Genomic DNA, 12,773 nt, shown 5'->3' with positions numbered 1-12,773 from the left:
ATACATGTACATAAACTGATGTTATGTATGTTATTTGTTCAATTTGGCTTCATTACATTGGACAATGTATGTGTGATGTATGTGGCAATTTGCATACACATGTAATATGGAATAATGCTTTTGCTGCACCTTTAACAGTTGTAGACTACATTTCACCACACTATTGAATGGGAATACCTAAATTAACCTCTCTTGATAAAGACAAAATACAGACGTGCTAGTGGTACATTTTAGTTCTTTATTACCTAAATCACTTTACATTTGCCCCATTCACTTTTCACAAAAGGCTGCATGTCAATTTTCCCCTTTGCTTTGCATGGAAATAACTTGGCTTACATGAGTGTGTATGTGTGTGTTCCTGTGTCTGGGTGTGTGTCAAGTGTGAGAGTTCTTTTGACTCTTTGTTTTGCTTTAACATTGATCTTTGAATTCCTTTTCACTCACTATTTGAATTTTATTTAACACAATGTTGCTACTCTTATGATTTACATTTTTCTCTTCAGTTATGTTTCAAAAAGTGTATTTAGCTAGACCAAAGTTAGTATAAGGAAGGGATACAGTCCTCTAAAAAGACCACATGCCCTTCCCTTAAATCAATTATGCTTTTCCTGTTAATTTCCTTAAATTAGTTTACCAGTTTGATGCTGGTTCAGAACACTTTATTTTACATAGCAGTAGAGGAACAAAATGGTTTGTTCTGTTCAATAGCAAAGAGCACACCAAACCATCGCCCAACAGTTTGCTATCACTGGCTTTCTTCTCTGAGGAAAAAATAGCATTTTCAGTTGTTTTTTAAATAATTGTTTTATTTTTCTCTGTAAACAATCTTGAGATGTCTTTCTACCTATATGTTGTTATCCCTTTGTTTGTGTCCCTGTTTCCTTATCCTTTGTTGATTTGTTGGTGTCTGTTCTTGCTCATCGTTTGTTTGATACTGTACTTATTTTAGATGTGTTCTCGCTTTTGTGCTGTGAGCGTGGGTGTGCTGACTATGTGTATAAGCAAGTTATTTCCTGCTCATTCCCTTCTCATCTTTATGATTTAGTTGGCTTTTTGTTTTGCTGCAGTATTTCCCTCCAAAGAAACCCAGTCGATCCAAACCCCCTTTCTTTGATGCCTTCTGTAGTTGCCGCTGTGGCCCCTGTGGCCCCTGTGGCCCCTGTGAACCCTGACAGTTTGTACTGTTCCTGTTCCTGTCCTGACCACATTCTCCAATGTCTGTCTCCTTTTCATTTCAATTTATTATTTTTTTGCTCCTTAATTGTCCTTTTGCCAAAATGGAAGATGATGAAGACACTACGTCGACGGAGACTACGGTCCGGAAGAGAGATTTGATCCGAGATTCTACGGCTCTGGCCAGTCCGGACCTCCTCTCTGATGTGTCTGAGATGAAACAAGACCTGATAAAAATGACCGCCATCCTAACCACGGATTCTACAGACAAATCCAGTTCCATGGAAGGGAGCGGTCTGGAAAAAGGGGCTGATGAGGTTCAGGGCGAGCCGTTTGAAATCATGGAGAAGGTCAAAGAGGATTTGGAGAAAGTGGGCAAGATACTTAGGAACGGAACATATGAGGGTGAGGTGGCAAAGGAGGTGGCAAGAGCAGCCAGAATGAAAGAAGAGTGGGTCCTCCTCTCAGACTGTGAGATAGAAGAGGCCAAACATATGGCTGCCTTAGAACCCCAGGAACCAATACTTCGTGAAGTCAGAGTCAACAGAGGGATTCCCAGACCTAAAGCAATCAAAGATGTGTCTGGGATGGTCAAACACCTGAGTGGTGAACTCAAAGAATATCTCCTGGATGTACCTGAGGGCACCAGTACAACAGCCCAGGAGAAAGAGGTCCAAGAGAAATTCACAGAGGTAGTCCTGCGCAAAGGCGCAAAAATAACTATGACAACAACAAAAACAACAACAACAACTACAACAACAAAGAAAGACATCAAAACTCCTGCTTTCGACCTACAAAAGCCAGTCAGGAGGAAAGGAAAGGGCCAGCAACAGGTGGAAGAATCTACCGGTGGGGATGTTCTCCTTAGCGCACCCAAACAACCTCAAGCAGTGTCACCTGTGTCCCCAGTAGTAGAGGAGACCCCCATTGGATCCATAAAAGACAAAGTCAAAGCCCTTCAGCAGAAAGTGGAGGCTGAGCAAAAGGGCCAAAAGCCAACTAGCACCAAACCTTCAAATGTTGCTGTGGAGAGCAAAATACCACAAAAGGCAAAAGAAAGATTCCCAAAACAGAGCCCCGCGAAACAGGGCACCGCTAAACAGGGGCCACTTAAGTCCCCCAAAACTGAGTCTGAGAAGCTGGAGGAGACCATGTCAGTAAGGGAGCTCATGCGATCCTTCCAAAAGGGGCAGGACCCCTCAAAGAGAAAGTCTGGACTTTTCGAGCTCAAAACCGTCTCTTCAGAACATGAAACAACAGAATCAGAATCACAGCCCACTCAGTCCAAATCCACCATCAAAGCCACGTCAACCTGTTACGAGCGGGAAGTGTCACTGGATGCCATACCTGGCAAGCACCACAGAGAGAGAGACAAGCAAATTAACCCACCCCGAAAGCACTCCAAAGAGTTTGGTGCTGAAATCAAGGCAGAGCTTGAGGACAATCCAGAGTACCAACAGTTTAGGCAGATCTCTGTAGAGGGTGGTCCTGCTGCCCAGTCAGACTTAACTGAAACCATAGAGTTTCCGAATTCTGCCCTCGATGATAGCTCTGATAGTTTAAAACATGAGGGCGTGGCAGACTCTCCCAGTGCCAGCCTGGGTGATTTTAGTCCTCCTCACCTGAGCTCAGAGGATAGCCTCAAACACCAGGGCTTTGCAACTCCTGGAACAAGCCCTGACAGTCTCTCTCTCTCTCCCAAAAACGCTGACCAGTCCACTAAAAACTCAACAGCTGTTACTATAGCTGTCGAAGATGACAAGAAAAGTAAGGATAAGTCTGGAGACTCCGGTGTGGGGACCATTGATGACCAGCCATCAAATGAAATAACCCTCCCTGTCTCTTCCAGCAAGGCTGCAGACGACCGCATCACAAGTGAGTCCATATCTTTTCAGAGGGTCGAGTCTAAGTCCTCTAAACCGAGAAAGCTTATAAAGAGAGTTTCTGAGACTTTAGAGAGCTTCCTAAGTGATGAGGAGAGCCCTGATGACAAGCTAGCCTCAGCCGTATCTGCAACCATTGCTTCTAGTGCCTCTACCGAGCGTCAAGGAAGTTTAGAACTGCCTTTAAGACAGCAAGACTCGGACGCCCTCAGTCCCTTAGCTGACGACTCTTTGACCATAAGCCACAGAGACTCTCTAGACGAAGGTAGTCCCCTCATGGAAGACAACTCTTCCCATAGGACCCCAGACTCTATCGAGCCCAGCCCAACCAAGGAATCCCCTTGCCGTGACTCCTTAGAGAGCAGCCCGGTAGAGCAAAAAAACTTCCCTCCCGCTCAGCCCAGTGGGCCCTCTAGCCACCCAGAGCCCTCCAAAGCTACAGACTACCCCCCAGACGTGTTGCGTAGTAGGCTACTCAGGGACCAGGAGGCTAGTGCCAATGATGATGACAGTATCGAGCAGACATTGTCTCAGATGGAAAGCTCTGGTAAGAGTCCTCTTTCCCCCGACACCCCTAGTTCTGAAGAGGTAAGTTATGAGGTAAACCCTAAAACCCCCGACCACATGTTCCTATCTGTGGTGTCCACACCAGCTGTCATAAACGAAGACTCAGAGGAAGATGATGATGAGTCAGAAGCACAGAGGAAATTCACTCCAGAGGAGGAGATGTTTAAAATGGCAGCCAAAATAAAAACCTTTGAGGAAATGGACCAGGACGCCAGAACCAAAGAGAACTCTCGAAAATATATCAGTGCCTCAGCAGATGACGAAGCAGGGGACGATAGCTTCAAAACAGTTGAACTAGAGTCCACAAATGAGACTGAGCTCACTGGGGCCAAAGAGACCTCAGAGTTAGCTCTTTCTGTTGAATCCCTTATTAAAGTACAACCTCCCTCTCCTTTTCCAGCAGGTGTGCATGAAGGAGTCCACCACACAAAGGCCAAGAGTGTAGCTACAACAGCAGCAGTGGAGGGAACTCAATCTGTCTCAGAGCAACATGTCTCACAATCAGTTCCTTCACACAAAGACACGGATGACAAAGACAGTTTAGCTCAAATCGCTACCATATCTTCGAGCTCTGAAGGGGCTGCAAACATAACCGATGAGCAGAAGGAGGAAAGCTTGAGGAACTCAAGGGGAAGCAAGGAGGATGATGGGGGAGAGAAAGAGGCAGATGCAGGCAGTCTGCAGACATCTGCTGTAAAGGCTCCCTGCCAGGTAGAGAGTAATATAACTGATGAAGTGAAAGGAGATTACAGGGGGCACTCAGGAGCCCCTGAGGCAGAAACGTCCTCGACCATCATTATCGGACAAGCAAGGGAAACGTTCAAACCTGAGATCTGTATCTATGACGACACAGAGGAAGACGATGAGGAAGAGGAACCTCCCAGAACCAAGTCGAAGGGCGTGACCGCCAGCGAGGAAGCAGACCCCTGGAGCGCCATGCGTGAGGACGACGATGCTTTCGCGGCCCGCGTCAAAGAGGAAGAGCAGAAGATCCTGGGTCTGATGGTGGACCGGCATTCCCAGGGGGAAACCCCAGACACCACCCCAGGAAGGAGCCCCACAGAGGAGAGCACGCCAACCAGCGAGCCCAATCCTTTCCTCTTCCAAGAGGGGAAGCTCTTCGAGATGACCCGGAGTGGCGCTATTGACATGACCAAACGGACCTATGAGGACGAGGGCTTTGCCTTCTTCCAGATAGGAGAGCAGCCTCTAGAGGAGGTGCTGTCTGAACAGGTCACAGAAGAGCCAGGAGATAGAGGAGCCCCATTAGAAAGTGAAGTGGGTCTCAACCTGACTCTAGAAATAAAAGTGGAGGAAGATGAGAAACAATCAAAAGATGCTCCAGAGGACGATCAGACAGGTAGCGGGGCTATAGCAGCCTCCCCTTCTAAATCAGACGCCTCTAAATCTAGAATCCCTAGAATGGGTCTTTCCGCCTCAGCTAAGACCACTAAGAAAGACAAAGACTCAGTATCCCAGTATCCTGAGGCTTTAGAAGTTAAACCAGATACAATTGTAGAGGAGACCCCCCTAGAGGTAGAAAATAGTTATTTAGACCCAATGATAGCTAATGTTGAGACAGCAGTAACAACTGTCACTCGATCGGTGTACCCTGAACAGGACCAAGAGTCCTCTGACTCCTCTCCCGAGGAGCAGCATTCGGTTATAGAACTCCCCAAAACCATGGAAAAGACCAAAACCCCAACTTCTAGTGAAAAAGTGAAAAAGATCCCAACTAAAACCCCAGCTATGGCTCCAGCCAAGGCTGGCCCCCAAAGTCGAGCTACAACGTATTCCTCCTCTACATCCCCCTATTCAGCTACTCCTCAAAAAGAGAACCCCTCTACAGAGTCAAAATCAAGAATACCTGTCAAAGGCAAGGCTAGCCCTGTCAAGCCTGAGTCATCAGTTAAACATACTGAGTCTTCCCGGGACACAAAGCTAAAGTTCCCAGTAAAAAAGGACTTGAGGAGAAAGTCTGAGACAGATGCATGTCTCTCTGCAGTTCCCAAAACCAAGACTTCGTCTTCCAAAGCCAAGAGCTTCTGTGAGGGAGACAAGACATCTGCTAAAAAGGGCCAGGTTCGTCCCATGAGCGCTGATTACTCCACCAAGCCTAAGTCATGCTTCGGCTTCAAATCCAGGCTGCCAGTTAGAGGAAAGCTTGGTCAGCCATCCCACACTTCCACCCCCGCCAAAAAGAAAAGTGAGCCACGCAAAAAGTCCATAGAGTTTGTTAATGAGATTAGTGACGAAGCGGCAAAGCTGGTTGAGAGATTGGCTCAGGTCGAGAAAGACAAAGAGCATGAGGCTGCCACCGCTGCCATCTCGGATGACGAGAGCAGTGGCATAGACCCCTCCGTCATAGAGAGAGAGACTTTTCCCGAAATGCACTTCCCTACTTCCGGAGATGTCTATCCCATTAGACCGCTGTGGGACGACCCTGTAGACACGCAGATGCAACGAATTCCCAACGATACAATCAGAAGACAAGGTACCCCCCTCCTCACTGGGCTCATTTTCTCTATATTGTTACTCTCGCTAGCACGCTAGCCGTAAAAGGTGCCGCTTCTCTGTGTCTTGTAGCTAAAGCTCTTTGTAGGTTAACACTCTTTGTGGTTGCTTCTGTGGTGTTTAAGTGGTGTCTTGTGTTTGTATTTGTCTCTCTTCCTTCTATGTGTTCTAAAAATCTCAAGATTGACTTAGTCAGGGACTCAATTCTGGAATTTAGAGTCAGTTTTAGCTTGAAAATGTGTCGTAGGTCATAGTCAGGTTTAGTATCAAATGTGTTTGATGAACCCAGTTAGGCTGTAGGAGAAAAGCTGAATTATATTCAATGAGAGATTACATTTTTCCAGAGCTGTTACAATTGGCTGAACTACTACGATCTACTTTCCATACAGTATATTTCCGTTATTGTTTTTTTCTTCTTCTTCCCAAAATTATAATAATTTTTTATGGTATTGCTGCACTATAAACTAACAGCATACTGCAATAAGAAGCTATACACCAAACACATCTGTTTCAGTTACTGTTAATTATCGACACATACCTCCAAATAGTTAACATTATAGCACTACATGGTACAAGAAAGCCAGTGAAGAGTCTTTTTACTCATGTGCTCGGTTGAATATAGCGTTTTCTTCCTAATGTGACTTTGCCTGGCCATCCTTGCGCGGCCTGTCCACTCACGGCTCTCCTGCTGTTGTGGTGGCATTTACAGTAGATCCCCAGGATGAAGCTGAGAGGAAAGAGGAACGATTGGAAATAATAGCCGACCACCTGGGCTTCAGTTGGACGGGTGAGTCGAACCCCGGGCATGGTGGCTTTCGTAGAGTGTCAGAGACAATAAAGGCTGAAGATAATGTTGATTTAAACACTTTCCAGTGGTTCTTGAACAACATTAACATTACATAGTTAACAGTGAAAAGTGTATTTGTTTTGGTGGGTTTTCTAGAGCTGGCTCGAGAGCTGGAGTTCAGCGAGGAAAGGATCAATCTAATAAGGATTGAGAACCCCAACTCGCTACAGGACCAAAGCCATGCCCTGCTGAAGCTCTGGACTGACAGGGATGGCAAACATGCCACAGGTATGCTGATATATTACTCCTTATTGTATTCAGAATATTTATCGACATTTAGTCTATTCTGAGTATTTATTATTGATAATTTTCATATTTTCAGAATGGCTTATTTACTGTTATGATCTTTTGTTATTCTGTTATTATTTCTTTCCACAGAAACTACATTGATCAAACGACTCACCAAGATCAACAGGATGGACATTGTTCACCTCATCGAAACCAAGATAATCAAGTCCACCCAGGAGGACGCATCATCCCACACCTATGCAGAGATTGAGAGGACCATTGCACTGGATCACAGTGAAGGTATAGTGTATTACCAAGCAAAATGGAAATGTCCTATGTTTACTGTCATGAGACAGTAAACCTCATGTCATCTTTATCAACCAAAATGTACTCGCTATGCCAAAGAGATCACAGGTTAATAACGATGTCCATATCTATGCCTGTCCAGGTTTTTCTGCCCTCCATGAGGACATAGACAGTCCCCGGCCAGGCAGGCGTACAGACGTCACCCCCAGTGGGCCAGGGTCTAGGCAGGGGCCCTTCATGGTGTCAGAGGAGGACCTCTCCTCCAGCATGTCATCACTGCACGAGACGTCAGGGCGGGTGGAGACAGACACATCAGTAACAGGCCTTCTGAGACACGCCCAGAAGGAGAAGCTGCAGAAAGAGCGCGAAACGACACAGTAAGTCGTCCAGTCAGTATAAGAGTGAAGTATTGAGTGAAAGAGAAATTATGGTTAAAAAGGTCTTATGTTGTTTTCTGCTATATCCTGCTAATGTTGTATGGTTGTAGAAACAAACAGTTCAGTCAAATAATCTTGATTTGCATTGTTAAAATCACTAGGAATAAACCGTTTTTAAGAATAGCTGTATTTAATTTTTTCTGGGAGATTTCACGTTATTAGATGTTTGACTTATTTTTTGTTCCTCAGTTCTGTGGGTGGTACATCACAGAGTGGATCAGAGAAGGCTGAGTCACTACACATGGGCACTTTTAAGCAAGTAAGTCCCTTCTTCACCTTGTACCGAACCTCCCCCTACCAGCTCACCTCTCACGTCCTAGATCCTGCCTACAATGGACCCACCCCTCCCTCCTCATCCTCTCTATCTGTCAAGCATTCTGAGAAGGGGGCACAGCGGGGCGCAGAGTGGGGCGAGGGGTCACTCCAGCCCCCCCAGGCTGAAAGTGACAACAAATGGTTGTTGTCGCCAACGAGTCACCAAGAGTCACCGACTAAAAGTAGTAAGCGTGTCTGTGAGAGCCGTCCGTTGTCCATGACCGACTTTGGGGACAGTCTGACTGAATGTGACCAGGCCGAGCCAGACTTCAGTGAGCTGTCTGTGGAGCTAAAGCAAACCTCAGAGTACTACACTTACCTCTCCACCACCTCCGTCACTATGGCTTCTCAGACAACTGAACGGGTTTCTGAGAAGAACAGTCTTACAGCCGAGCCTATGAATTTACCACTTCCTCAGTCTACTCAGCTTCCTCAGGCTTCTGAGGTGGTACGCCCCAAAGAGACATGTGAGATATTCTCAGAGGATCATATTGACGAGGTGTCGCACCGACTTTACAAAGTCCTGTTTGGATATGTAGAGAAATCAACTAGTGAAGAATCCAAGAAAACACCAATGGAATTGGATGAGGTAGCCGGAACTTACAGAGCCAGCCGGGTTTATGAGGCAGATTCCCCTACCTCCATGCCTTTGATTGATGTAGACCAGGCTACTCTTGACCAGGAAGCTATCTCCGCTGAGCTTTACCTCAGACCTGTAGATTTCAGTCCCATGACCCCAGAGTCTATCACATTTGGGGTGGGTAAGGAATCACAGACAATAGCTCAGACATCATCAGACGTGTCAAGAACCACTCTGATTTCAGAGTCGGTCACAGTAGAATCCATTGTCAGCACTGCAATTATCCAGATATCACATGACTCAACTGCTGAGACCCGAGCAGAGGTGTCAGCTCTTCCAGTGTCTGAGTTAGCCATGTCTTTGGCTCCAGAATCTCTACGTTCCAAAACCGAAAAAAGGTCTTTATCCCCTGACTCAGCATCTGAGTATGCTACTAAAATTGTAGTTTCAATGCATGGCCAATCATCTTCACCAGAGTCAGTGACATCAGATGATAGGTCTGGGTCCCAATCACCTGACTCACATATACCCGAGTATAGCCCATCAACACTTGATTCATCCATACTGTTGACTGAGAGTAGAGCCTCATCTCCCGAGTCACTGTCATCCGATACTGAACTAAGTCTTCTCTTGCCTGACTCGCCCATACCTCAGTTCAGACCCCTGTCTCCTCTACCGCCCCCTGAGGTTGAATGGGAAACTGCAGAAATACCATCTTATGCCCCAGGACAAACGTTCCTAAGTGCCCCTGGAGCTGCAAGTAGTCTACTAGCACTAGGGCTAGCAGAAGCAGAGGACAGGCCCTTGACACCTATGGTTCCTAACAGGGGAGAGTTTTCCAGAGCGATATCCCCGGGCAGTGAGTATTTAGAGAAGAGGGCATTATCACCGGAATCTACTGGATCAGTCAATGAGCAGAGACCACTATCCCCTGACTCTCCCATACCTGAGTTTAGACAGGCATTACCTGAATCAGTTATCTCCACTACAGGGTGTAGGTCATATTCACCTGAATCAGAGACTTCAGTGACTTCAGAAACTGAATGCATACTATTGGAGGCTTTTGCCTTTTGGCAGAGACCAGACTCACCTCAGTCAATAGTATCAGATACAGACTATAGACCCATGTCAGCTACATCACTGATGTTACTGAATGATATCAAATCATCATCACCTGTATCTGCAGGATCAGTAGATGAACACAGATCTCTGTCTCCAGATTCACCAATTACACAATTTTGGCAATCAGAACCCATTGCTTTAGTGAAGTTTTGTAGATCATCATCACCTGAATCTCTATTTTCAGATATAGATTATGAAACCGTACCATTACTATCATTACTTTATAAGGATAGACCTTCATCACCTGAATCAATAGCATCAATAGATGAGTATAGAGCGCTATCACCTGACTCACCTATACCTCAGTTTTGGCACATGTTACCAGACTCTATTGTTGATTATAGATCTTCTTCACCTGAATCAGTATCATCAGACACTAAATGTGTTCCAATGTCTCTGGAGTCTATAGGTACAGAGCATAGACCAGATTCACCTGAAGCTTTAGATTTTGAAAAGGAGATAACTTATTCAGCATTGACTCAATTGAAATCCCTTAAACCCCTTGTTTCTCCATCTGTGACCAAAGTGAAGTTGCCAAAATCTACGACACTTGTTCCAGAAAATGTGAACATGACAGCAGACTCACTTGATGCTATTGAACCTAACCCTGTAATGTCAGAACCTGCTTGTTCAATAGTGCAAAATATACATCTAGGTATACAGCAGTCTACTGAAAAGGGCAAAACAAAATTCAATCCATTGTCAACAAAGACGAAGTCTGCTAAACAACAAAAATCTAACTCCTCCGAAACGGATCCAGCATTTTTATCAGTGACCGAAATTCCTGCTGTAAAATCGCTATCTAAGTCAGTACTACGTTCTACAAACCAACCTCCAGTAAAACCTGCAGAAGTTGTAACTGCACCTAAACCAGCAAAACCTGAATCTACTAAACCTCAATCTCATGAAGTTCTATCAGCAACTAGTGATGTAGCTCAACCTTCAGAAGATCAAGACATGGTACTATGTGTGTCACCAATAACTATAACTGAATCAGGTATAAATGTTCCTGAAAGTCCACCAATATTAACCGAGTCCGCAACTGCACCATTATTTGAATTTAGTCAACCTGAACCTCAACCTGAACCTCAAAAAGGACTATCTGAACCTGACGTAGCTCAACCTTCCTCTGTGTCACCAATAACACTATCTGCATCAGGTATACGTTTCCCTCCATCAGCAATACTAGTGCCAGAGTACAGACTTGTGTATGATGCAGAGCTTTGGAAGCTTATCTCTCAAATAAATGACCAACAATATGTAGGAGAAACCTACTGTAGTAAAACAGGTGTGTTTGAGTATGCTGGACAAAGAAAAGAGTATGAAGAGACATCCGAACCTGACGCTAAACCGTTATCAATAGATTCTCCGGTTGAGGAGTCGGACTCTAAGCCTGAGTCATTATCAGAGTATAGATCCATGTCATCTTCATCACTGATGTTGTTGAAGGATGTTAAAACAACATCCCCTGAATCAACAGGAACAATGGATGAACATAGATCATTGTCACCAGATGCCCCTGTACACAAATATTCCCCATTGTTCCGTGAAGCTGTTCCGTTTCATCATAGATCATCATCACCTGAATCGTTACCAGATGATGAGGTTTCTGAGATATTTGATTCAATATCTGTAGCTATTGAAGATAGACCCTTATCACCTGAGTCAACTGGATCAGTCAGTGAGCATAGCTCATGTTCAAAAGACCAAGACATAGTAGCTGAATCAGGTGTCCTTGAAAGTCCACCAATAATATTCAACTCCACAGCCCAATTATTTCCTGAATCGAGTAAACCTGAAACTCAGAAAGGACTATCAGTACCTGATTTAGCCCAAACTCCAAAAGATCCATCTGTGTCACCAGGGATGGAATCTGATGAAGGTATACATGTCCCTCCATCAGTAATAAGAGTGCCAGCTTACAAACTTAAGTACGATGCAGAGCTTTGGAAGCTGGTCTCTCCAATACATGATCCCCAGTATGTCGGGGAAACCCCTAAAACAGGTATGTTTGAGTATGCTGAGAGTATCGTAGAGTATGTGCAGACATCAGAACGAGAAAGTCAAACTTCATCAACTGAGGTTACCGAGGACAGACCACTGTCATCTGATTCTGAGTCTGAATATAGGCCTCTCACACCCGAGTCAGTTAAGATAATGGCTGTTTTGAGATCAGATAAGGCAAAGTCAGTGAAGTCATTGAAAGCATGTAAATCTTTATCCCCGGATTCTCCCATACCCGAATATTCACTATTCTTTCTCGAAACTGCTCAATCATATCATAGATCATTGTCACCTGAATCAGTATCTGATGCTGAAGTTGAAGTACTTGACTCAAAATATTCAATAGTTCTGGGTATTGACGCTAGAACTTCCTCTCCTGAATCTATAGGATCAGTCAATGAGCATAGACCACTATCCCCTGACTCACCCATACCTGAGTTTAGACAGGAATTACCTGAATCTGCTTTCTCATCTACAAGGTCTAGGTCATCATCACCTGAATCAGTGACTTCGGGGACTTCAGAAATTGAGTATATACTATCTGAGGCATTTGATTTTTGGCAGAGACCAGACTCACCTGAGTCAATAGTATCAGATACAGAGGAAAGACCCCTATCACCTGAGTCTTTATCAGAGTACTGCCCCATGTCACCTGAATCAGTCATGCTACTGACAAACATCAGATCATCTTCTCCTGAATCTACAGCATCAGTGGATGAGTACAGGTGTCTGTCTCCAGACTCTCCTCTACCACAATACCTACAATATTTTCCAGAACCAACTCTGTTTATGTCAGG

At 44.9% G+C, this 12,773-nt stretch overlaps 1 protein-coding gene across 1 annotated transcript in view; it reads left to right on the top strand.

Moving 5' to 3' along the window:
• The window catches only part of LOC115194125 (ankyrin-2), a 108,303-nt gene that overhangs the window by 75,883 nt on the left and 19,647 nt on the right, over positions 1-12,773 (top strand). Inside the window, exons 41-46 of the mRNA XM_029753528.1 lie at positions 1,285-6,117; positions 6,847-6,924; positions 7,081-7,212; positions 7,363-7,512; positions 7,661-7,895; positions 8,145-8,214. Coding sequence (XP_029609388.1) covers positions 1,285-6,117; positions 6,847-6,924; positions 7,081-7,212; positions 7,363-7,512; positions 7,661-7,895; positions 8,145-8,214 — 5,498 coding nt within the window. The remainder of the gene's footprint in view (positions 1-1,284; positions 6,118-6,846; positions 6,925-7,080; positions 7,213-7,362; positions 7,513-7,660; positions 7,896-8,144; positions 8,215-12,773) is intronic.

Source organism: Salmo trutta, chromosome 5 (assembly GCF_901001165.1).
Source record: "Salmo trutta chromosome 5, fSalTru1.1, whole genome shotgun sequence".
In the NCBI taxonomy this organism is placed as follows: Eukaryota; Metazoa; Chordata; class Actinopteri; order Salmoniformes; family Salmonidae; genus Salmo; species Salmo trutta.
Note: the sequence above shows the minus strand (reverse complement) of the source record. Positions and strands in the feature narration are given on the sequence as shown.